The following is a 25,194-nucleotide window of genomic DNA, read 5'->3' as shown; positions in this document are numbered from 1 at the left end:
AATCATGTGTTTTACCATGCACCATCATTTTCTGGTAACCAAACAGGTGTCAATTGTATTTATAAGTATAACTGTCCCATCATCACTTTATGTGTGAAGTCATGTGATAACTCACAATAAACACACAAGCAAAACGACAGCAAGCATTTCAACATAAACTCAAAATGTTAAATAGCAATGGTTATAATATAGTATAAATATACAATAAAACTCTGTGTGCTACCTGAACTGCACATAGTTTGAAATGACCTTTGGTAGGCCCAACTTGTCAAGTTTGTCCAGTCTCTGTGGCCCGAGAAGACGACGGATCCTCCACCGACAGAGTTCTGACAGCGGCCTAGGATGAGCTGAGTGCAGGAAGTATGATGGAACAGAAACATGACAGAGGAAAAAAAAAACATATTAGCAAGTTCAAATAGACCAAAAAGATTTACAGGCAGAGCAAAGCATGGAAACAAAATGGAAAAAACAAACAATAATGGGGCATCTAGAGTCATTTAATTTATTCATTTTATATGCCATCATTTCAGGACCAAATACAATGCCTCAAGGAAAAAAATCACAATTATTGATTTTTTTAAGCAATGAGAAATGATATCCTCCAACTTTCTGGAACATTTTCAGCTCATGCACCAATGTTGTGATACATTGATCATACAATATGGAATCTTCTTGAAATATTCTTTCATGAATATTTCTTTCCCCATTACACTCTTATACCTTTCTGTTCAATCTTCAGCTGATTTTGACACCATTCTGGGGTAAAGTCACACTAAGCATCACTATAGTGCACAATGCAACAAAACATGTTGCTGCAGACTTGGTTGCACAACTCTAAATATTTTAACCCCTCTCCCTTCCATTTCACAAACAGATTACTGACAATAGACACCATGGTTCTTTTTACCAAGGGCATCTTGTCCAAGGATGAATGTACCAGGCAAGATTTGAATCCTAGACCTTCTGTTTAACACAGAGCCATATCCACACACAAATTTAGCCACATTGCTGGAGACTAGCACGGAGGCAACAATTCTCTGTTGCTCTCATGAGATCTTAAAATACAAGGTATCTTATAGATTTATACTTTTAATAGTCAAATACATATTCATGCCAGCCCGTTGATATTTGACATATCTATCTATACAGTCTATATTGGATCTGACACTCACACATGTGATCATCCAGGATTTTCATTGTCTTGCTGTCGATTCCGGCAAGTTGGAATGGTGCCTTCTCACGATTATTGCGGGCGTAGATGTTGGCACCATAGTCCAGGAGCAACTGAACCAGGTCGGATGCGTTCACACTCACCGCCACATGGAGTAGACTGGTATGGTTCATGATGGCATTTGCACTCCCTCCTAGTCAGACAAATGAGGTGTGAACATGAGGTAAGAGAATTGGGTTTTAGAACTGAACGATGCCACAATCCTCATCCAGTAGGTGCAGTTTGTGGGTGTGGAATGCACCTATGCTTCGAGGGATATACCGGCACTACCCTGAAGTAAACTCTAAAACTTTGATCTGTTTCAATCCAAGCTAAAGGAACTTATAATCATTCTTCCATTTGCTGACAGCTCTACTATGTTGGCATTTACTTAGAGTGTTTCATTGACAAGCATTCAAAAAGATTGCCTTTTCAATTCTATATATTACAAGGTCATCTATGTAAAGATGACATGTTTTCTTTTGCTCAAATAATTTGGAGTGTAACAAGTCTCTTTATCTTCCAAGTATGGTTTAGCTTCGTTGGCAAGCTGCAGTCATCCAGCGCTGCAAGAGACAGACTTGGACAAAGCCATTAAATGCTGACTCATCAAATGCTGACCTATCAAATCCTGACTAATCATGAACTGACCCATCAAATATTGACTCCATGTTTCGGATCACAATGTCCGGTGCCCCTTACCAGCATTTAGGATCACTTCTGCGGTCTCTGTCTTTCCTGTGTAGCAGGCTGAATGAAGAGCTGTCCCATAATGCCCGTCAGTGACCTCTAGTTTACTTCCTGCCTTGATTAGTTCCCTGACACAATCTGTGTGACCTGAAGAAAGAGAATTAGATTTTTTTTAAAGCAATCAACCCTGGCTTGTTTTCACCAAAACAAGTAGATCTGGCTCTCACTGATTGTAGATGATCACAGTCTCTGACATAAATAAAGTATCACTTTAAAGAAAACACACTGTAAGAAAGAAAATAACTTCTTCAACCAAATCAATACAAAATAACATAGTTTTTTGGTAAAGCTAGTTAAACCAATGCAATAAAAAAAAAATTCATGATATACTGATCCAAGATATGAAACAAATGCACACAATTCAATGGTTAAAAAAAAAATCTCGCATGTGGGAAATGTATTCTACAACTCACAGACTCTGATTCTGTTTCTGTTACATTGTTAAATAAATAAAATACAAAGAGCTCCATACTAACTTTGTCTCACAACATGAAAACAAGAAGTTTACCCTTACAGAATAAAGTTCATTTGGAATGAAACCAATAAACTGAAAATGACAGATTAGTGAAATATGAGCGAAACAGGACAAATGAGCAATCAATAGGGCAGGAGAGCCAATCAAATGCTTGGATTCATATAGCTTGCAATGTGCATTTCTTTGAGAGTTCTTTGCCATGAAACAGTGGCATTCCTTGTATACACCTGATAGTGGATGCAACAATCTATAAATTAACTTTTCTTTTTAATGGAAATACATGTCTTAGTCCATAATAATGTGCAAGCCATGCCACGTTCCGCAGAGTTGTAGAGAAGATACTTCTTCAGTGAAACCTTTAACATCATCAACAACAACAACAACAACAACAACGGCGAAATTGTATGTAAAAATGATAGGCCAAAGAACAGGGTAAAATCATAATCATGTTTATAGACTAAGATATAGAAATTGGTTCGTATAATGCAGGAAATCCCAATGCTTGTGTTTCTTCATGACCGTAGCCCATGAAAAAGAAGAACAAACAAACTTAAAAATTCAAATTTCAATTATGTACATTATCAAAAACATTATCTACAACATTATATCTGTAGCTAAAATCCAATCTAGCATGAAGAGTGTGACGGTATTGATTCCAAGTGCAATATGTTTTGTAAAGGAACCTCAAAGTGAAATTACACCCAGCGGCTTCCTGGTCTAGAGAGAAATCTGTCCTACCTCTGAGGGCTGCTTCGTGGAGTGGACTGGTTCTGGCCATCGGAGGATTGGGATCAGCCCCTTTACTCAGCAGGAACTTCACAATCTCCACATTGCCTTGGCAACATGCATCACACAGTGGTGTGGAGCCATCAATGTTGTATGCTGCCACCTGTCAAAGATATAAGTTGGATGAATAATTATATCAGGGGATTGTGTCTAACACTATCTTCATCACTGAGATGCAAATACAAAACAACAAAGGAGTGTAAATCAGATTTACAGTTCAGAACTAAACCAAACTAACCATGTCTCTTAAAAACATTGCACACATACTGTGCTGTATAAGTCAGTCCAATCTCCTTGATGAAAATTATTAGAAAACAAAGTAAGATGTGGATTCAGAGAGCATGCAGAATTGAACTGATTACTTTTGACTTTGCGTAGCAACAGACTGAAAATAACCCCCAATTTTTATGAAAAATATAATTTCAACTATTAGGTACAGTGCACTCCCGTTATAACGAAATGCTCGGGACCGGCAGTTTTCTTTCGTTATAACGAATTTCGTTATAACCGAACAAATAAAATACATAACAAAAACAAGGAAACCACGCATATATCATATTCTGTTTGTTGAATACTCATCTTACACTGTGCAGCTATGTGAAACGGAATGGTACACTGTACCTTTTAAATTTTGTTTGGATATTTCATTAAAGAGAGCATAAAATTAACGGAAACTGTGCGTGACACACGGAGCGAACACTCCGTGATGTGAAGCGTTCGCCCATGCTTGTCCAGCTACGTATATTCGAAAGCGATCCGCATTTCGTTATAATGGCGCACATTTCTTTTGTTTTTCTTTGTCCGTGGGGCTCGGAAAAGACTTCGTTATAACGAAAATTTCGCTATAACCGTGTTCGTTATAAGCGAATTTTGTACCGTAGACATTAATGGCGATAATTTTGGGACCAGAAGTTTTACTTCGTTATAACGAAATTTCGTTATAACCGTGTTCGTTGTAACGGGAGTGCACTGTAATTGCTATGATTATGTAATTTCAATTACCATGCAAAATCAACCAATAGGAAGAGGTGACATGAGTGACATCACTGCAAACAATCACCACTGAGGCATGAATTAAAGTGACATACAATAACTGGCATTCAGCATCTATCTATGCCTTAGGGAACATCACATTGGAAGAAAGTAGCATCTTTGAGGTTTTGTTACAGTTTCCTGCAAATATCACTGAAATGTGGTGGCTGACGTTCCACTAGAAACCTACAGATCTAGAACACAGAGACCAGACAGTACTCACATCAGCACCGTGCTTAACGAGCAGCTCACAGCAGTAGAAGAAGCCGCGACTGCATGCCTCATGGAGGGGTGTCACACCATCAGATGTCTTCTTGTTGACGTCGGCACCCTGTTGGATCAGGCCGTAGATGGTCATCAGCTGACCCTGGAAGGCTGCTGCGTGGAGCTCACTGCGATCCTGACCGAGAAATGCATCTCCTCAGCACGCAGCCACACAGCAGAGAAGTGCAGGAATAAAAAATGTTTATCAGTCAAATTGCCTCTACTCAGAAATTCTGTCAGTTCTTAACAAGAGGAGAGATAAAAACCCTTTGTCAGTAAGCTCCTCTGCCACTTGATTTTCATTCAAATCCAGCCAAGTCAACTCATATTGGTCTTGTTGTCCAAAATGTGTGATTGGATACTCTTTACTCTATATCATGCCTACTATGAACACACATCCATGGCAATGACTAGCTGCTTTAAGTTGGAACCCTCAAAAGGACTACCGGTAAGCAATGAAGAGAAAGTGTTTGCCTAGAGGCATATCTAATGCTGCCAGGGGACTTGAACCAGGGATCTACTGATTGAAAGACCATGGTCTTATCCACTGAGTCACAGGTAGAGGCCCAAATTCACAAAGGTAGTTTGAATCAAATGCACGGTTCAAATCTAATTGACAGACTAAAACAAGCGCAACACAGGCATACCTTTCACAAGCGTGTGTCAGTGTGCGTGTTTGTTATTGGATGTCTGTTGGCATACTGGATACACAAAATTTCTGCACATATATGTGGTCATTTAAACTACTTTTGTGAATTTAAAGCCAATGGCTCCTCAGTTGTTCCTATATGGTATGCCAACACTGGCAGACATTTACGTGTAGGGGACTGACTGAAAAAATTGGCACACTGATTCTCTGCTCGCACATTAGTATGTCAATTGCACCCAGGTCACAAAATCTGCATACTGTAAAACGAGGAACGTTTGCCTGCATTTTAATTTTGCGACTTTCACAAGAGCCAAGATTCACGAAATTAAAATGCAATGAAAAACTATTGTCTACACTACATATGCATTGCATGTTGGAGGCAACTCACAAAAAATTAATGCCGCATAAAATGCTGTCGGCTTAAATTCGCGAAAATTTCATGCCGCAAAAATATCATGTTTTACAGGATTTTCATGGAGTTACTACATATCAATCATAATATGGCAGTGAGATGGAAATTTCCATTAGGAGAGGGAGGGGCGGGGCAAAGTAAGAGCCAATGACAGAGCAAGAAAAGGTGATCATGATTTAGTCTGTTCTAAACACACAATTACTAAAAAGACAACAACTGGATCATGGGAGGAGGGGGTAGGGAGGAATGGTAGCATGGTTGAAGAAAAGCATCGAAGAAGAACATTGAGAAAAGCTAGAATTTCAAATTACAGATAAAAGAAGTTTTAATTTCTCATCAAAATTACATGAAGATATAGAGTATCAAAATTACATCGAATGATATTAGCGTGTGTAAAATTGGATGAGATTTATCACAGAAACATACAAAAACTTGGTATCCTACATTATAGCTTTGTCAGTATACCTCTGTCACAGAAATCCTTGTACTAGCTGTGCAGTAAAAATAACACATCTTTTTAACTTGCATTATATCTGGTACGATAAAGACATTTCTAGTTTCATAAAGAATGTGTGATATTCCTTTTACTTACACTTTCCATATATGGCTTGTAATATTTACAGTTCATGACGAAAAGACATGCATTTAAAGATTGTTGCTTAGGAGCTTAGGAGGATTATCTTTCTTACCAGTATATCGCCGCAGGTATGTATTTGCCATGGCAACAACGTGTTGAAATGACATTGAAATTGAGCTGTTCACTGTCCAATGAAGACTTTACACTACTAGATCTCGCATCACTGGCTTAAGCACCTACAGGTATTTGTACTGGCTGGATTCTTGCTGCATATATGGATGGTTGTACCTGAAGAAAGAGAAAGAAATTGATTTTTGGCAATTGACTCCAGGCCACTTGAAACACCATTATTTGGTTCACTTGGAACTAGACAATGCTACTCCTGGACCCTGCATTGCAAATTCCTCCACCCAAATCTAACTGATATTTCAGTATAGTTTGAACTCAATGAGGCCTATTAAATAGACAATAATAACTGATTTTTACATATATACTTGGGCAACAAATTCAAATATCATCAAAATTCAATATCATTGATAACATACTATCTGCATCTGCTTCATTTCATCAGCAACATATTAAATCCTGACACATCTTGCTAACTTGGAGGAGAATGAAACCCAAACTATGTGGATTGAGGGAGTGCATCAATATATTCCAGCAGAACGCATGATTGGGGAAGTTCGATAAAAATCAGACAGTCTTTTGAAAAGTTTGGAATTCTTTAAGATTTGGAGCTATCAGAATCATCAATGGATGAGAATTTAGACTACAACATTTGGTAAAGCCATGTATTTACATATGACAAGAATATAACAAGAATTCAGCACATTTTCACTTTTCCAGCAGGCAAAGGGGAAACAGCATTATCCTTAACATAATAACGCTTATGTCAGTATTCACAGGTAGAAGGAATGTGTAATTTTCACAAAAGAACAATTTTGAGGAATTCTTTTCACAGAGACTCCAACTGTCCCGTTTTCGACGGGAGATCTCATGCCGAAAACCCATTTTTGCAAAATCTCTCGTTCTCCCGCTTGAGAATTAATTTCTCCTACCCTGGCTCTGTGTCTCCCGTTGGAAAGGATTTCTTACTTTAATTGCTATCGTATGTTGAAAAAATAAGCCTTAGATTAGAGCACCAGAGAGCATCTAGAACCCTAGGAAATTCGCGCTTTGCACACATCAACTTGGAGTCTCCTGTTTGCTAGGGGTTTCAGGCGGGAAAATCTCCAGATGATCAGAAGGTGCTTTGGGTTGGAGTCTCTGTTTTCATCTTCTTTTAATTTAGATCTACATCATTAATTGTCATTATATATAGATTAATAACTTCATAATCAATTCCAGGCCAAGGCATTATAGCAAGAATTTAGATCTTTGTCAAAGGCAAAAAACAAACCAAACAATGAAACACTTTTTAAAAGTAAATTTGACTAAGAGATCTTTATTCACCTATTCACCTGTCTTGTCGGGCTTCAGGAAAGACAGAAAGTTTAGTCTCGTAATGCCCTCTTTGCAACATTCACATCATTCGATCCACATCAATGTCACAATGACAGCATGTAAATTTATAGATCCTATCTGGAATACAAAAAATGTATTAGTATTATCATTTTGATCATAACAAACCAGCTAGCTGTACGTGGCAGTGAAATGGACGCTGTCTCTGTCAAGACAAGTATACATACAAAACTGTAAATTTACCTCTTTTACTTTTATACTGTACAGTATAATAGTGCAGGACCAGGGGATGGGAGCGAAGCTGGCCTGGGGGTGTGGGGTGCTACTGTGCAGGTGCTGGAGCTGGAGCCGACATGCAATTACGCAATCCTTGGACTTGGTTGGCTATACGGTCGAACTTTACAATTCTGCCGCATATTGCAACATGTGGTTAAGGATATTGAATAATCTTGATCTTGTTAAGGCCTAAGAAAGCTAGCAGATACTAGTCATGTAGCCAGAGACATTGGCAGACTTGATGTAGTGAAAGAAAGAGCTTTTTCTTTCGTCCAGTGCGATTGCGGTCTCGGTCGTTGACGGGTACCGGTTTGACGATCGGTTTGTTTTGGTGTTTTCATGAGTCAACGATAGAGGGAGACGTTTTTAATAAGTAGCAGGAAAAGGAGCTATGACCGACTGATGATGTTGACCGACCCGACCCTGGAAGCGTTTATCGTTGCCAAAGGAACGTCAAAATTACAGGGGATTTTCCCCAAAATAGTTCTGGAAGGGGTGTCTTTAGAAAGCCTGTCGATTGATAGTAAGTATTATCCCGTATTTTGTCCAATGATCATGTTGCAGTTTTCATCGGTGTGCGAAAACAGTAGTGACAGTAAGCGGTTTTCATCTTCACCTCCCAAATCAATGATGTCCCTCCTCCCACAGCATGCACAGCCACAGCACAGCCACCCACAGGCACTTCTATTGCGTGGTGGGCAATGTCAATGACATGTGTTATGTGTGTGGTTTGCTGCTGACGCGACAGTGTCAGCAGCAAAGAGATAATCTCTTTGGTCAGTAGTCAGTAAATTTACGCTACGTACGCTAGATTGTCTAACAAGTTAGCTGTTAATTACTAGGACTAGGAGCATTATCAGGTGTAGACGGACAAGGTTCTATAAATAAAGCCAACTGACGTGGTGGGCGTGGAGCGGAACCTACACTTTATACCGTACATTCAGTTTAAAAATGTATTGTAAATTTATGTCTGGTCTATTACAAGTAATTTAACGAATACATGTAACGTTTAGTTCTGTAGTCTCGAGATGAAACCGAAGTTGGGGAGTTCCTTGTTTAGCACAAAAGATGATCAGTCCGGGTGGTTTGCATTATTCACTGGGAATTCAAAGATGTCCAAATATTAGAATTAATGAAAAACTCAATAATAAACAAGAACAATAGCAAAACAGACGTGATACCATACTCGTGTAGTATAAAGTAAATGCACACTGGAAAAGCATTACCATTATTAGCCTGACCAGACTGCTGTGGGAAGCACAGCAGTCTGACATGCTTATACTAATTACTAAACGACCGTTGCTTTAGACGGGAAAATCACATAAAATGTCTTTTATTTTGTTTAACAGTAAGATGATTTTTACCACCCACCTACATCATATTTTGCTGATATGGTTGAGTTGAATTTGGTGTTTTGTTGGTATCCAGACCTTATTGTAGAATTTTTCGGAGTAGATTGTGCGATGATTCACAAAATCAATGAACTACCACGAACGCTCAACCGGAAGTACCAAGGTAGCATTTTATGTACGCCTGTGCGTTTTGTGTGTTACGTAAAGCTTGTCGTCTGCTACGTACATGTATTTCCGCGCGTGCTGCTCTCATGATTTTACCTTTGCATGGGTCACTTCCGCTCCAACAAGGTCATCACTTCCGCTCCGACTCGCTATGTTGTAGTATACGAGAATGATTGTCATTCAAATAACACGCAGAAGATGAGGAGTGAAGCAATACGGACGCTTACTAGACCTGGTTTTGATTACAGATTTCGGTGGGTTTTTGATGTAATAAAAAAAAAATCGCCTACCGATTATTGAATGAATATCATAGACTATGGAGATTCCTTATATTTTAGTTTTCTACAATTAATAGATATTCATGAAACGTACGCCCATCGCTGAAAATGACAACGTTTACGAAGGTGGTAGACGTGCAGCCGCTGTTGCGAAGCGACAGCGGCTGCGTGTAGTTATACCATATGTGCATTTCACATGTATCGTCAATTAGAGGGTAGGGGTGTTGGTTTTTAAACCCGGCTCAACTAGCAACTGAGTGCGTCAAAATAACCCACGTGTTCAAAGCAGGTTAATCTTGGCAGTTGGAATGTGTATGTCTACCACAAATTGCATTTTAAATGCGCGCTTGTGATTTCAGAGTATTTTCTTTACAGTAACATGTGAGTAAAATTTCAGACAAATTGTGAGATATTTTAAGTATCTATTGTCCTAGTCAAAGAGTAGCATTGATAGAAAAACGTTAGGATGTGGATATGTTGGACACCCCTCCCTCATGAACACATGGAGTGCTCATGAGGCCCTCAGCCCAGAGGATGAGGCCTCCTCTTCACTTCTCGTCCATCTTATATGGACTGACATTGTTGCCACTCTAATGCAAGTTTGCACGGTGATTGATTAGTTGTCGAGTACGGAAGTAGTAGTAGAAGAAGTAGAAGATAATAAATTTAATGTTTACACACATCTCCACTTTCCATTGTGTAAAGTCAAGAAGAAAAAAATTCTGTTTGTTTGCTTTGACAAAAATCAAGTTTTATTAGTGCAGTGTCCCACCGAAGCATGGGCGCCAGTGTGTTCACTCAATGCAGGTACCATCCATGCATTTTTTCTAAGAACTGGACACTGTTTACAATGGGTGGCATTTTTCAGTTCACCCAGGCTGATAGAAAACCCAGACTCATTAACTCATGAATGTTTTTAAACTCGATCTTTAGCTTTAAAATAGTAAACCAAAAAAAAAAAAGAAAAGAAAAAGGAGCAGTGCTGTCAGTGTGTGTCTTGCAGTAGCATCCAGAGGTTGATATCTATGATGTTCCTACATGATGAATAGAATGTCATTACATCATTTAAATGCCACACATATTTTGTTGTACATTACATGATTTAATGATCACTAGTAGTTCATTTATTTTCATTCTATTCTTAACAGCAAGATTTGAGTATCACGTGAGAGATAACTAGATGTCAGCACCATGTCACTGGAACTCTATGATCATCTGAAAGTAGTTGGCAAAGGGAGCTATGGAGAAGTGTGGCTGGTCAAACATAGGAAAGACAAGAAACAGGTGAGGATGTGTGTCATAGATAGGATGAATGTTATGAATGGCGGTGGTCATGGCTTTACAACTTTAAATGCACATAGGATATTTTGTAGGTTGGAAATGTACAAATCTGTATGTCACACAGAAAGTCTTTGAAGTGGTAACATTTTTCCATTGTTTATCTAGTTTGATATGGTCACTTATTATTGTTCTGTGTTGAAGAAATGAATATGTTTTACTGTTATCAATGCAGCAACAATTACCCTGTAATGTAGATTTTTTTTCTCAAACCCCCCCCCCAAAAAAAAAAAAACAAACAAACAACAAACTGCTGCTTATTTGATGACTGGCTACACTGAGTATCTAACCGTCTTCTCTAAAGTTTTATATGCACAAGAAGTTATTTACTGAAACTTACGTCAAAGGGAAGACACGGCCACACAAGCATTACAATTATAAATTTAATAAAGAAGCCAATGCTCCAATGCCAATGCAAGTCACGGTCAAGAAGTTGTTTACATCCAGCGAGTACAACGTGTTTACATATAATTTGCACAGCACAAGAGTGACAATGCGCGCACTGCAGTGTAGTAATAAAAAACATGCAGTGCGCGCTAAGATAATGGCGCGAATCAAGTATGCATTATGTCATGCATATTGATGAGCGCCCGCTGTGTGGGCGTGTCTTCCCACACTACAGCTCATCCTTTCAAGGATTGTCCTTGAAATACTTCCGCATATAAGTTTATTGTCTAGAGGAATCATCATAGGATGTTAAAAAGCATTAAATGTCAAGTTAGTGAATGTGATTGTACATAGCCAGTTGACCTAGAGAGATTTAAGAAAGCCTGTGACTGCATTGATTGATTCATTCATTCATATGGCACAATGTGCCTGGTTGATACCGTTTGCTGACTATTAATAGTCACCTGGGGCGCACCATGAAGAGTTGGCATCATTTGCCTGTTTTCTTGTGTGGGTGGTTAGGGGGATCACTTCACTAGGTTAGCACCCTGATCTTTGCGATGAATGAATGAAGTGGGGCGAGAGTATGCTTCAGATAGTCGACACAATAGTTCTGATGAATGGTGAGCATAGATGAGAGAAGTCTTGAGCCATGGCTAATCTGAACCGTAACAAGTCTTTTCACAAATCTCTGCAGTATGTGATCAAGAAGATGGAGCTCCTCAATGCCTCCAAGCGAGAAAAGAAGGCTGCGGAGCAGGAGGCTAAGCTGCTGTCCAAGCTGCGCCACCCAAACATCGTCTCCTACAAGGATTCCTTTGAGAGTGACGAGGGCTATCTCTACATCGTCATGGGCTTCTGCGACGGGGGAGACCTCTACACGCGTCTCAAGCAGCAGAAGGACACTCCGCTGGAGGAGAAACAGGTGGTGGAGTGGTTCGTCCAGATCGCCATGGCTCTTCAGGTTAGCGATTCAAGTTTTCCCTCTAGCTCACTGGGCCGAATGCATAAAACAAGCAATTGCTTGTAAGCAATTGCTTCAAGCAAAAGCACAAGCTCGTCTAGCAAAAGGTCTAGCTCAAGCAATTGCTTAAATCCATATGCATAATCTTTTGCATATGCCAATACCTTTTGCTTGTCCCGCACAAGCAATTGCTTGCGTTTTCAACTAAAGGGACGTCACGCCTGTGCGAACACAAGAACAAAGGCGAGTGTGGCAGCATGTATTTGAAAGGGCATGTGTGTGTGGACACATTTTCTGACATAGCAGAAGAGCTATGAAATGCACACACAGACACATACACACACATCTATACACAAACACACGTATTACTGGCTGATTCCCATCACTGCAGCTTACAGCAGCCCGGATCTGCCAGATCGCACGTGGACAGAGGTCTCCTCATTCTCCACCGAAGTCAGACATCCTACCTGTTTTTCATCACATTTTGCGTGCTAACCACTGGACATTCCCGTTGTTGAAATGAAAAAGTTTCTTACACTACTTATGAGTAATTTCTTGTAGATTTATACCACTCCTTCACAAGTGTGGTCTTTCTTTCATCAATATGAAAATGATACTTGAAAGGGAACGTTCCGGTTAAGCAAAAGCTCAAGCTCATTTTACAGAGCTTGGAAAATCGTAAGCAATTGCTAGCAAGAACTAAGCAAATGGTATGTTTTATGCATACGTTTTTAAGCAAATGCTTGGTCTCTAAGCAATTGCTTGCGGGCAGCAAGCAATAGCTTGTGCTTGCTAGCAAAAGCTTCTGCTTGCAAGCAATTGCTTGTTTTTATGCATACGGATTCGAGTAAAAGGCTAGCACAAGCAATTGCTAGCGTTTATGCATTCGGCCAATTATGGCATCCCGTGGTCAGCATATATACAATCTCATCACATATCTTGCTGTCTCTCAAATGTACAGACATAAATGTGTCTTTGAAGATTAGTGTGTGAAGTTGTACAGAAATAGACAAATTGAATTTTGTATGGAATACTTCGTGACTAGCTTGTTTTGGTTGACAATATTTACTCACCTTTTCTTTTGCAATGCAGTACATGCATGAGCGTAATATTCTCCATCGAGACCTGAAAACTCAGAACATATTTCTGACGAAGAGCAAGATCATCAAGGTTGGTGACCTTGGCATAGCTAGAGTGCTAGAAGGCAACAATGACATGGCGACAACTCTCATCGGTACACCATACTATATGAGTCCAGAGCTCTTTAGCAACAGGCCATATAATCACAAGGTCAGTGTTACTTCCTTGCCCATCAGATCTTGTGTATTCTATAATTGTTCTGTGGTTTGTTTTCCTTTTTTTCCTCTATATGTACCATTATATCTCTCTCAGTGTGTGCTTTTTTTTTTTCTTTGCTTCAAAATTTGCTGCATTGATGCATTGATTTCTTGAAATTATGAAAGCCAATTTTCTTTTTGACGTAAATTCTTGTCCAACCCCTCAGACCTTTATAAGATTAGGCAGTGCATGACGGCGATCAATTGCATCGATGACATATCAAATGTTAAATGGAATTGAAATGATCATGGCCAATGCTATGTTGTCTTCAAGTGTTTATATCGTGTGTGTGTGTGTGTGTGTGTGTGTGTGTGTCATAGACGAATCTCCAGTGTTTTTATGGGACGTGTTTTCTCTCTGCTTTCAGTCTGATGTGTGGGCCCTGGGGTGCTGTGTGTATGAGATGACCACTCTCAAACATGCCTTCAATGCCAAGGACATGAATTCTCTTGTCTACAAGATCCTCAGAGGAAAGGTAATTATATACTTCATGCTGTGAATATCAGTTCAGGACTGACCTTTATTTTGCACTCTCGTTAATCATGTAATGTAACTACATGTAGACATTTCTGTTTGCTTATTCACTTTTGACAATTTTGTAAATTTTTGTGAGCAGTAAATTTAAGCAGTTGATTTCTTCAGATAACTCTTGCTAATGAAGCGTAGAAAGCTATGTAATGCATCTTCTAAAATCAGGCAAAGCAAGCAAGCAAGTGAGCACAAAAGAAAAAAAAAATGACAGATGAGGGCCAGAAAACAAATGTGCAATTTGCTTCATGGTTTTCTTTGAATGCAGAGAAGTCCAGAGTTGCAAATTCATTTGATTGCCATATGTGTTCACTCATGATAGATAAATGTTTTTCCAATTGTAAGATTTGTACAGTGAAGTCAGCAATCAGAATACCATTGGGTTTCCGGTCAGTGTTATTGCAAACACATTCCAGATAGTTAGTGCAGATGCATCATGGATGCAGCGTTGATGAATGTGTGATTGAATGCAGATGCCAGCAATGCCCCATCAGTATGGGCAAGACCTCATCGAACTGATCAAGGCCATGCTGAACCAGAGTCCAGAGAAGCGACCCAGCGTGTCCCGCCTCCTGCGCAACCCGTACATCAAGAAGCACATCGCCATCTTCCTGGAGGGCACAAGAGCCAGGTTTGTGGACCAACACACTCTTAACATGTCTTGCTGACCTCCATGGGTCAGCTGATTAACTAAGATGCAGGTGTAACCTGTGATTTGTAACTGATTGACAAATTGCCCTACATCGACGTAAATAAATCAGGAGGTCGCAGGTTCGAATCCTGCTCGAACACGTACGCCCATGATTTCTTTTATCATGGCTACTGCTAAAACACTGATCAATGCAGTGCTTATTTACATCGATGTAGGGCTATTTGTCAATCAGTTGCATAAAAACCTCTTGACGGAAGAAATTCATGAATTTGAATAACCTGTGATTTGTTGAAATGAAGATGTGACTATGATAGACTAAGGCATGTCTATATGGCAAGAGACTGGAGTATGCCAAAATCAGAAGCTTTACCAAACTTTAACATGCATCTGTTTTATAAAGTTTGTTCATATGAAGGGAAAAGATATCAGAGAACCTCCTTTGACAAGATGTGAGGCAAGCTATTGAGCAAAAAAAAAAAAAGAATCAAAGGAAAATTAGCTATTTTTGTTCTTAAATGTCTGTCAAACTTTTGAGCAATGGTTACTGCAAACAGAGAATTGTGAATTTGTTTAACATTATCTATTACAAAAGTTTGTGTTAGTGTGTGTGCTTTTGTTTAGCATGGAAGTGCTTGGGTTTAAAGGTCTATGCTTCTTAATAGAAACATTATAGGGCCTGATCATGTGATATATTGTGACAATAGACCATTGTTTCTCAGATTTGAGCCACCTTTAGAATGTATGTGTTGTTTGATGTGTGAGTATAGGTAAAATGTGTTTTAGATAGATCAGTACTTGATCCATATTCAATCAATGGAGATACGTATTGTACAACTAGAAGAGATCCTGTGATCACTTATCTTGAATTTCTAATAATTCTGATATCTTTGCCCATCACATAGCTTTGCCTTTTTCAGTAGCTGGTTTGACTGTAATCATTTGATTTGATGACACAGGAGACCAAGTACATCAGAAAGCAGAAGAGGCTCCAAGCCAGAAATTCAAGAAATCGAAACTCCTCCGCCATCAACAGAAAATGAAGTGGCAAACAGGGATTTGCCTGCCATTGCTGAGGTTTCTGCGAAGAAGGTAATCATTTGATAATTATGAATCAATATGTAGACGACATTTCATTAATACACAAGTATCTGTCACTCAGACAAGAAGAAATAGAAAAAATATATATACCCTCTCTACAGGTTTGTATTCATAAATCAGTGGTATATCATCAGGTTAATGAATTGTCCTGTCATACATTAGGTTTGCCTCCAATAGTCATAGAACAATTTTGGGATCACAGTTTCCGCATCAGAAGTCAACTTATATCTGGCAAAAGATATACAAATATGAGGAAGTTTAGATAAGATTCACTTGTGCATATGACTTTCACATGCAAATTTGATTATTATTATAAAATGCTAGGCTGCTGTGTCAAGTGTTTGCCAGTAAAGTTCTACAACAATTCTTTTTTTGTGTGTGTGTACACCTGAGTTTTAAGATTTCACATTATAGGCACATTTTTGTAGTGATAAAACTTTATGTAAAAGTGTTTAGGGGGGAAATAGTGATATTTATTTTTTTATTTCCAAGGATAAAAGCGGAGCAGAGAAGTCATCTGTACCCAGACCCAGCTCAGCAGGGAAGGAGAGGAAGGGTAGTGCTGGTGTGAAGAAGACTGCACCAACGTCCAGTAAGGAGTCCAAATCTCGCAGCTCAGCATCCTCTGCAAAAACTCCCTCCGAGGTGGGTCTCTGCACGACACTGTTCCGATGGTGTCATGTCGGTGAATGTTAAGGATTTAAAAGTCATGCCTCTGCCTGCAGCTTTGGATGAGCTCATTACTGTGCAGATGTTATTTCACTAGTAAATAGAAGTAAAGCTACAACCACATCTCATGTGTTCACTGTACTTGCACCTTTCAGCGATTTTTGTCTGAAAAGTTCCACACTTCAGTTTACAAGATATGGCCTGGGGCTTGTGTCGTGTTTGCTGACATTCTTTATGTGCATTGTGTTCTAGAAGCATTTGTCACATCAGAAGTGAATAAAGGTTGTATTTCTTAGATAGATAAAGTAAGGTACAACTGTACCATAGACTTTGTCATAAGTGCTAGCTTATAGTTACCTGAAAATCTGATACGTATGAAATATTTCTGTTCTGTTCTGTAAAATTGTGATAATTCTATGCTCTTTGAGAAACATGAATTTGGTCAGTCACTTTTCATACGCTTGTAATTTTCTACCCATGAAATATCAGTGTTGGATAACATTTAACAATTACTCGTGTAATTATTGAATACCATAAAGGAATTCATTGTGACAATTGACTAATTGATTCAGAGGTCACTAACTCATCCCTGTTTTCTTTGTTGTTGTTTTATTTTGTTCTGTTTTGTTTTCTTACACCCAGCCCAAGCTGCCATCCAAGAAATCACGCCCTCTTCCTGTGCCTCCTGTTGGGGGAACCCCCCAAACCAGCAACAGTGCCAAGAGATCGTCAAACTCAGCAGCCAGGTCGACCAGGACATCGTCCAGCAGTTCGGTCAGCAGCTCCAAGGACGATTCAAGCACACCACGTACAGATGTGGGTCTAACGAATTATTTTTTTCTCTTCCTCTTGATGTGCTAGGGAAATATTAATTGCGCGAAAATATTGACGTTTACAGTATTTCTTTTGTTAGTTATGCTTTGCCCTCAAACATCTTCATAATTATGGGAAATACATCCATGAAAAGAATTAGTTTGTGTGTTTGTCTATTTCATACAGAGATCTTCATCAGCCAGAGCGAGGCGGAGAGCAGAGAAGCTCAGAGAATCTCAGGAGCAGCAGTCACCGTATACACATGGAGGTAGTTTTCTCTCATTAGCTTTAAGTTCTCTACCTTCTGATTCCCTATGTATTCTAGAAATACAGCATTGAACAATAATACAGAATAAAGGAATACATTATATAAAGCTCCAAGAAATGTTTGCACAAGTATGTGTCAAAAATCCACATGTTGCGAATTATGACTTGTCACTTGAGTATTAGTGTACCAAATGATCGTGGGATTTAAGATGTCATTAGCAAAAATGTGTATTGTTGTGACCCTTAGTATGTCAGTATTAGGCAGCAGTGTGCTAATGCAGGTTGTGGTTTGTACGTCAATATCCTGGCCGTAGTATTCAAGATATAGTAATCTTTGCTGTTGGACATCTACATTCTTCCCCATCATAAAATGTATTTACTCAGCCGGATGTCTGTAAATAAGGGCTACAACCAGTCTATTTTGGACTAAATGTTATAGAGGAACTGTATTTGACTCTCAGATGCTTTTCTGGCTTTTGGAATTGTAGTAAAGTTCAGCAAGCATGTTGATTCCCTAGTCGTCACTCGCAAGAGTGCAGAGCATTGTGAGTATGCACTTGTACAACTGTCACTCTCTTTTTTCATTTCCCATCTTGCTCATTCATTCATGGGGTAAAGAGAAAGAAATGATAATTTAAAAAAAAGTCAATTCTAGCATTAATACAGACTTTGCACAAATGCATTTCATGGCCGGAATATGATATCCAATCTACATGTATTTGGAGTAAACCAACTGTCAGTATATCTCTATGCACTCAATCCATCTTTTGTCATTACTGTTCATGTATGTTGCATGATATAGTTTATTGTGGTATATAACACTTACACAGCATGATCCTTGTGAAAAGTAGAATAATTCATTCATTAACCCCAATTTGCAAAATATATTTTAATGCCTCTGACAGGAAAAGGTACCATTGAAGCTAAAAAATGCAGTGTTTGCTGTGACATACAATGTAAGATGCAACTGTCAATTTATGATGACCACTTAACATTCAACCAGTGGAGTTGACTATGCAGGGTGTTTAACCTGGTGAAGTAGTCCCTCCTTACATCCAACTGGACCCCATGGAAGACCAGCTGTTGCAGCTGAATATGGGCTATCCAGCCATCTTCTCAGATGGAAATGAAACAAACAAACAATGTCACATTTCAGTCACAAGAAAACACTCCCTGCCATCAGAATTTTTGCTCACGAACCATTTCGATCGTTGTCACTGCTGTGATGTCTAATATGAAAACGGTAATCTGATATAAGATTCCATCTTCCGACAAATTGTGGTAGACATGAGGATTGTTTTAACCCTTTGAGGGCGGGCTGATATTGCTACAACACGCATTTCCCGTAGACACTTGCCCAAGTATACTCTGGACTCGTCCTCAACGGGTTAAAGAGACCCTACACGTTACAGACTGTTTTGTTGCCGTTCCTATTCAGTGTTCAGAGTCTGCAAGAAGCATCTGATACTGGTGAATGTGTTGCTGTGTTCTGTCATTGTCTTGTTATTGTGACATTTGGCTCATGGCTTATTACTGGGGGCTGGTGTTCATTCTTGCATTATGTTATTACTAGAAGAGACAATTACTATGTGAATAGATTGCAAAAATATTTTAAAAAGCAAAAGAAATGAGACTGACCAATAAGATTACAGATAGCGTATTGATTAAGATTGAATTTGCAATGCAATGCATCAGTTTGAAAGCATTTCCTTCATTTCACATTCATAAATATAGTGATAAAGTGCTAATCATTTTTTGTTTGTTTAATGATAATGTGTCTTAAAACCAGTTTGTGTGCTTCTTTGTCTTCACATGTCATGATGGTATGTTGATGCAGCTGCATCAAGGAAAGATCTTTTTTGAATGAAACTTTACAGGACCTTCTGCGTGCCATAACCATGCAAATTCATGCAAAAGAAAGAAAAATGTCTAAAGTAAGAGCTGTCATAACTGTAGAATTGAAATGAAATTTTACAGGACCTTCTGCGTGCCATAACCATGCAAATTCATGCAAAAGAAAGAAAAATGTCTGAAGTAAGAGCTGTCATAACTGTAGAATTGTTGCATAATCAGCCATCAAATCTGAGGTATGCCTATATTTTGTTGTATGCAAGTAGACTGTCTTTCCACATTACCCAATCATGGCATCATTTAAAGGTGTTGTGGCTACTTTCTACCTGTCAATTACACATTACTAGTATATAAAGTTGGTTAATTTGCTCATTTGTTTGTTTTTGCTAAGATGTCCACCTTCCACCCAGCCTTATATACCACATCTAAACCTTTATGTTCTCTTATTTTGTAAACACTTGTTTTAAAATACTAAAGATATTACTTGTTTGTGTTTGTCTTTTGACATTCCTTTGTGTCAACAGCCATTCAAATCTGGAGTTCTGAAATCAGTTTAGGTCACTTGTAATTTGAAATCTCAGTCTGACACAAAATGTTTCAAGTCTATGCAGCCCCACTGTTTTTATATTCAGTTTTTATTGTGCATTTTGTTTTTGTGTGTGTTTCTTTTTTTAAAATTCCTCTTCCTTGTTGATAATCATTGTTACAACATTTCTGTTGTGGTAACCCTCTGTAATTTCCTACTGTTTCCTTGATCTCCACAGTGAGGAAGAGTGCTGACGCCGTGAGCCATGGCAAGGACGAGGTTGACAGTGGCCATCCCAAGAAGCCTGTAGCACACACCAATTCAGACCCTGGTCCAAAGGTATTTATACCACTCGATATCTGTTATTCTGTGCTATTCCAAGAGAGTGGTTCTTCATGTGATCCATTACCTCTTTCTTTGGTGTTGTGGTTGTTGTTGTTGTTGTTGTCGTCGTCGTCATGGTGGTGTTTGTTATGTATTGAATGTTTGTTTGTTTTTTTGGTTTTTTGCTGTTCTATATGCTGAATACATGTTACAAGAAATGATGCCTGCTCTAGGGTTGATATCATTCAGCTGTGGTGATGTTGCTGCTATGATGATGATAGTTATGATGATGATGATGACAATAACAATGATATTTATAATATTCATCGTTATCTGTAAGAGCAAGAGCATAAACAGTGTTATGATCGTCAGTTATAGAAGAAAGATGGGTGCAGTAGCTATGGCTTTACTACAGGAAGTAACCCGTGTAGTAGTTGCAGCAGTGGCATCAATAGTAATGTTCATATTAGTGTTACCATTCCAGGGCCCTGTTTTATGAAGAGTTAAAATTGATTGTATAGTTGATTTCAACGGTAAGTCTATGGCAGCCTGTGTGGTAAGGAAATTTAAAATCAATTTTATCTTTTGATAAAACGGGGCCCAGTACTGATAATCTATAGATAGGAAGAGATGTGATGACTCCATTCAGCTTTCATAAAGCATGGCACTTACAACTAATTTCCATTCCGAGTTAAACTGAATAATGACTTTGTTAAGTGTAACTGTTTAACATTATACCAAGTAGTCTCAAACTGTGTATTGCACTTAAGATTATAGCCAAGACAAGATGTACTGTAAGTTAATTGGGATTGATCTGTTATGTGCTCTAATTCCCTTCCCGACCTGCATTTGACATGACAGGAATCATCGTCATCATCATCATCTTCATCCCATCAGAAGGAGCAGCCATCACACCGGCGTGGTAGGAGAGACAGCAGGGATACTGACTCTACCATATCAGAGGATGAGGAGAAGGAGAAGGAGAAGGGAGAGAACCACACCTCCAGCAAAGGGAAGGGGTGAGAGAAGGGTTGATATATATTAGCTGTCAGCAAACTTCCAAATGACTGTGTAAATGATATCAAACTATAAGAACTGTCAAAGAATTTTGGAAATTGAATGAGTGAATGTAGAATTTTTCTAGATATTTTAGTTGTAAATAATGCAAATTAATCATATCAAGTCTTTTTTAATGAATTTTACTCTCTCTTTCAGGACCCTTTATATATTCCTGACATGAGTTCATTTCTATGTTATAAATCTTTTCATTTAAGGGATGAAGATGAAATTGAGGAATTCTCCAATCTACTGGCCACCACACTGAGACTGGAGAAGAACAAAGGAAAGAAGGTAGTTGATAGAGGAGTGAAGGATGGAGGGGGTGACACCGAGGAACATGAAGATGGAAGAGACTCACCAGAGTCCCCCGACTTACCCACTCCCCCTTCTACAGCCGACTCTAGGCCCCGGTCAGGGCACAGACTGAATGGCACGCAGGACATTGACATTGAAGCAGCAGCTCCAAGGGCACCTAAGGGTCTAGGTAAGAGACTATCAGATGTTGCAGAATAAAACAGAATAAGGACTTGCACTAGGAGAAGTGAATGATCATGTGGTGGTGCCAGCCTGAGAAGATGGTATTAGATCATTTAAGCCTGCAGTACTGCAATTCTTCTGAATGAGTTGATATAATTGTTTGCACAGGCAATGGTGAAGAGGTGCACAAATAATGTTGAAAATATTTCCTTCTGAAACATGCTAAATGTTATTTGTTCTCCCAGTGCAAAGCTCTGAAAGTAATGAGATGGAATGCAGGAACTCAGGCTCAGCCTTGATGTTCACATGGGCTCATATGTGACACATGCTTACTCCAAAAATTACCTGAATGACATACAGTACATGTAATTCTAGGAAAGAGTATGCCCCAGGTGGCAATTAGCTGTTAATCCTTAGGAGTTAGATTGTCACATGCAGAACCATAAGAGTAAAGGGACATCACACATGTAATGTTATACATACGCAGTTACATGTGTACAAATGACTGATCTCATTTGATAGTGATAGTCAAGTGGTCACTGTGTACAAGGAACAATGCATGTAAAATGAATAACACATAAACTTGCAATACATTACGCATACCTGTTGCAAGATCTTACTGTGAAAAATCCATCCGTTGGTTTAGATTGAGTCATATATGTGTGTATGCTTCACCTGGAAAGAACGACATGGAAAAAACACCAAATCCGTGAAAGTGATGGAAATCAGCTGTAAGGAGAGGAAAAGAGTCAAATATTTTGATGCTTAACTTGTGATTGGTAGGCAACGCAACCATGACAACGTCTGGTCGCCTGATGGACCGCATCGCCCTCTTGAGGAAGGACATCATGCAGGGCATCGGCATTGAGATGCTGACCAAGGCGTATGAGATCTTAGACCAGGAGGAGGATGATGCCACAGAGGTAAGCATCTTAGAGACTACCCTTGCCCATCTGGCTTCTAGTAATGGATACATTCTGTTCTGTCAGGCAAGAAGAAGCTGTATTCGGTGCCTTCTTTTGTGTGGTTCTTACCCTATCAATTGAAAAGTATTATTTTGACTGTTTAAAGAAAGGAGTTAGCTTTCTTTAGTGTCCTTTTTTTTTTTTTTTTTTGTTCTGTGAATATCTGTTAATGATGAAGCATGGGAGCTGGGTGAGAATTCCTTCCTTTTGCAAATTTGATTCACATTTGATCCTATTTTTGGAACTTTGTAAAATAGGTGGGTATGCTTCTCACCCCTATTTCAAAAGAGGGTTGCACCTGTGGTTTGCTTGATATATCAAAGCCTTTGTACCTAATTTGCCGAGGCTCGAGACAGCATTTAGGCAAGAAATAATCTCTTCAAAATGAATAATTTTCCTTTCTCATGCCTGAAATAAATTCAATCTTAGGATATCAAACTTAAGCATGATTTGAAAGGGCTTTTACTATGAAAGTTTACAGTGGAGTGGTAAACAAACCAAAGAAGCACCTTTTTACAATGGAATTATGTATGATAACATCACTCATAATAGTAAAGATGATAAACCAAGATAACAAGTTTCAAAGTGTACTTCCGAGAGAAATCCCCATTACCAAGAGTAATTTGTCATAACATTATTGTCCTTATGTTCCTGAAAATTTGTTCATCATATTGTGCATTGAATTTGATAAAGTTGCATTTACTATTAAAGATATTTGCCTCTATTTGTTTCTTATCATCATCATTTCAAGACCCTGCTGCAACAGCTGATGGGGAAAGAGAAATTTGATGTCTACGCTGGCAAGATTTGGCAGCTCAAATTCTGCGAGGAGACGGTTTACGGTTGAGAGAACAGAGCTACCCAGGTGGGGATTAGCGCATGGGATATCTGAGGTGCTTATGGCAGCGCACTTTGGACGTGTAATGAAGACGGAACCAACAACCTCTGATGGCCTCATTGCAAGACTCTACCAACATATTATTGCCTTCACAGAATTGGCAGATGTGGAATGTGAAATTGGAGAGCATTGCACATGTTGACCATGCCTTGGATGTCCGATATTTCTTCCATTTGTACATGATCCCATCATTTGTTGCTGTAGTGGTTAGTGTTGTCTTTTCTTCTTCTTTTTAGCTCATGTCTTTCACAGCATCGGATGTTAATGGAAACTGCATCAAGAGTTTGTAAAGCTTTAACTATTTTGTAACCCAGTGCTAAAACTGTACCAAGTGCCCTACATGGTACATGCCGTCACAATTCCAGCTAATGGTTGCATTCATTCTACTTTCGTTTTTCTGAATCAGTACAATCAACATTAGTCTATTCTTTCCTTGCAAAGAGGACCACAGCAAATATGAGCATGCTGCATCTTAAAGATTCTCACTTCTTTGTAATGTAATGTATTCATTTCAGATTTACACTTTAAATGTCAGTACTACATTTTGAAAGTACCAATGTCACTTATTTATATGGTCATCAGCATTCTTGCTGTGTAACAGCTGTATTCAGGATGATAGGTATTCATAACATGTGCTACCTGCCATTTTTTATTAAGTTCTTATCGGGGTTTTTCCCTAGTCTACAATGGGCATTGTGTTCTCATTTTCTTTGTGTGTAACTTTTTGTTACACTCAAAATGTTATGTATTTAGTTAAATTGTCAAGAGAAAGAAAAGAAGACTCTGAAAATTAGTGCTAACCTGGTGTTGCCCTGAAACAGGTTCCAATAAAGACATGGGATTTTTTTTTTCTTTCTGCAGTGTAAACATAATTAGACATTAAAGTTGGCGCCAATCTAATGCAACCAAATTTAGTATTGTCATGACAAAATTGGAATACATAATGAGGCATTTAATCAGTGTTAGGAGAATTAGACCACAAGTACTATCCTGACAGGGGTCGTGATGATTCGTACTAATGTTTGTCATGTTGTCGGGCTGAAGTGACTGACCACAATCTTTGTGCTTTAATACTGAATTTCACAATACAGTGGACTCCCGTTATAATGAAGTCCTCTGGACCACCAGTTTTCTTTCGTTATATCTAAATTTCGTTTGAACCGAACAAATAAACAATAAAAAACAAAGAGTGGATGATGTTACGGTCTGAATTTTTACTTCGTTGTAACCGGAATTTCGTTATAACCGTGTTCGTTATAACGGGAGTGCACTGTAGATAAAGCTGTATTGGACAGGGCTGGTCCCTGATTGAGTACCACCAGAGGAGATACGGTCATCGCACACCAAACCAGA

General features: G+C 38.8%; 2 protein-coding genes across 2 annotated transcripts; one reads left to right on the top strand and one right to left on the bottom strand.

Moving 5' to 3' along the window:
- Positions 1-219: 219 nt before the first annotated feature.
- On the bottom strand, positions 220-6,326 carry LOC139732428 (ankyrin repeat and SOCS box protein 13-like). The gene is made up of 6 exons (XM_071643289.1): positions 6,268-6,326; positions 4,477-4,670; positions 3,174-3,324; positions 1,913-2,047; positions 1,173-1,364; positions 220-347 (listed from the first exon to the last, which is right to left on the bottom strand). Exons 1-6 carry the CDS (start codon positions 6,320-6,322, stop codon positions 220-222), a joined length of 855 nt encoding a protein of 284 aa, XP_071499390.1. The 5' UTR covers positions 6,323-6,326.
- A 4,552-nt stretch (positions 6,327-10,878) lies between these two features.
- Positions 10,879-23,811, top strand: LOC139732462 (uncharacterized). The gene is made up of 14 exons (XM_071643325.1): positions 10,879-10,971; positions 12,110-12,376; positions 13,469-13,666; positions 14,082-14,189; positions 14,716-14,873; positions 15,851-15,983; positions 16,485-16,637; positions 17,304-17,477; positions 17,661-17,742; positions 20,357-20,457; positions 21,304-21,461; positions 21,717-21,985; positions 22,762-22,901; positions 23,695-23,811. Exons 1-14 carry the CDS (start codon positions 10,879-10,881, stop codon positions 23,788-23,790), a joined length of 2,130 nt encoding a protein of 709 aa, XP_071499426.1. The 3' UTR covers positions 23,791-23,811.
- Positions 23,812-25,194: the final 1,383 nt, after the last annotated feature.

The sequence above is a fragment of the Diadema antillarum genome, unplaced genomic scaffold (assembly GCF_040938485.1).
Source record: "Diadema antillarum isolate AM-2024a unplaced genomic scaffold, OU_Dant_1.0 seq00000423_RagTag, whole genome shotgun sequence".
NCBI classification, from domain to species: domain Eukaryota; kingdom Metazoa; phylum Echinodermata; class Echinoidea; order Diadematoida; family Diadematidae; genus Diadema; species Diadema antillarum.
The sequence above is the reverse complement of the archived record's forward strand: the minus strand, read 5'-3'. Positions and strand labels throughout refer to the sequence as shown.

Bases quoted from the DNA above. Each gene is read 5' to 3' on its own strand.
- LOC139732428 (XM_071643289.1), bottom strand. From the start codon at position 6,322: ATGTCATTTCAACACGTTGTTGCCATGGCAAATACATACCTGCGGCGA. The intron at 2,048-3,173 runs GTAGGACAGATT...CTCTTTCTTCAG, and splicing joins CCACGAAGCAGCCCTCAGAG to GTCACACAGATTGTGTCAGG. The intron at 1,365-1,912 runs GTAAGGGGCACC...TTGTCTGACTAG, and splicing joins AGAAGTGATCCTAAATGCTG to GAGGGAGTGCAAATGCCATC.
- LOC139732462 (XM_071643325.1), top strand. From the start codon at position 10,879: ATGTCACTGGAACTCTATGATCATCTGAAAGTAGTTGGCAAAGGGAGC. The intron at 10,972-12,109 runs GTGAGGATGTGT...AAATCTCTGCAG, and splicing joins ATAGGAAAGACAAGAAACAG to TATGTGATCAAGAAGATGGA. The intron at 15,984-16,484 runs GTAATCATTTGA...TTTATTTCCAAG, and splicing joins CTGAGGTTTCTGCGAAGAAG to GATAAAAGCGGAGCAGAGAA.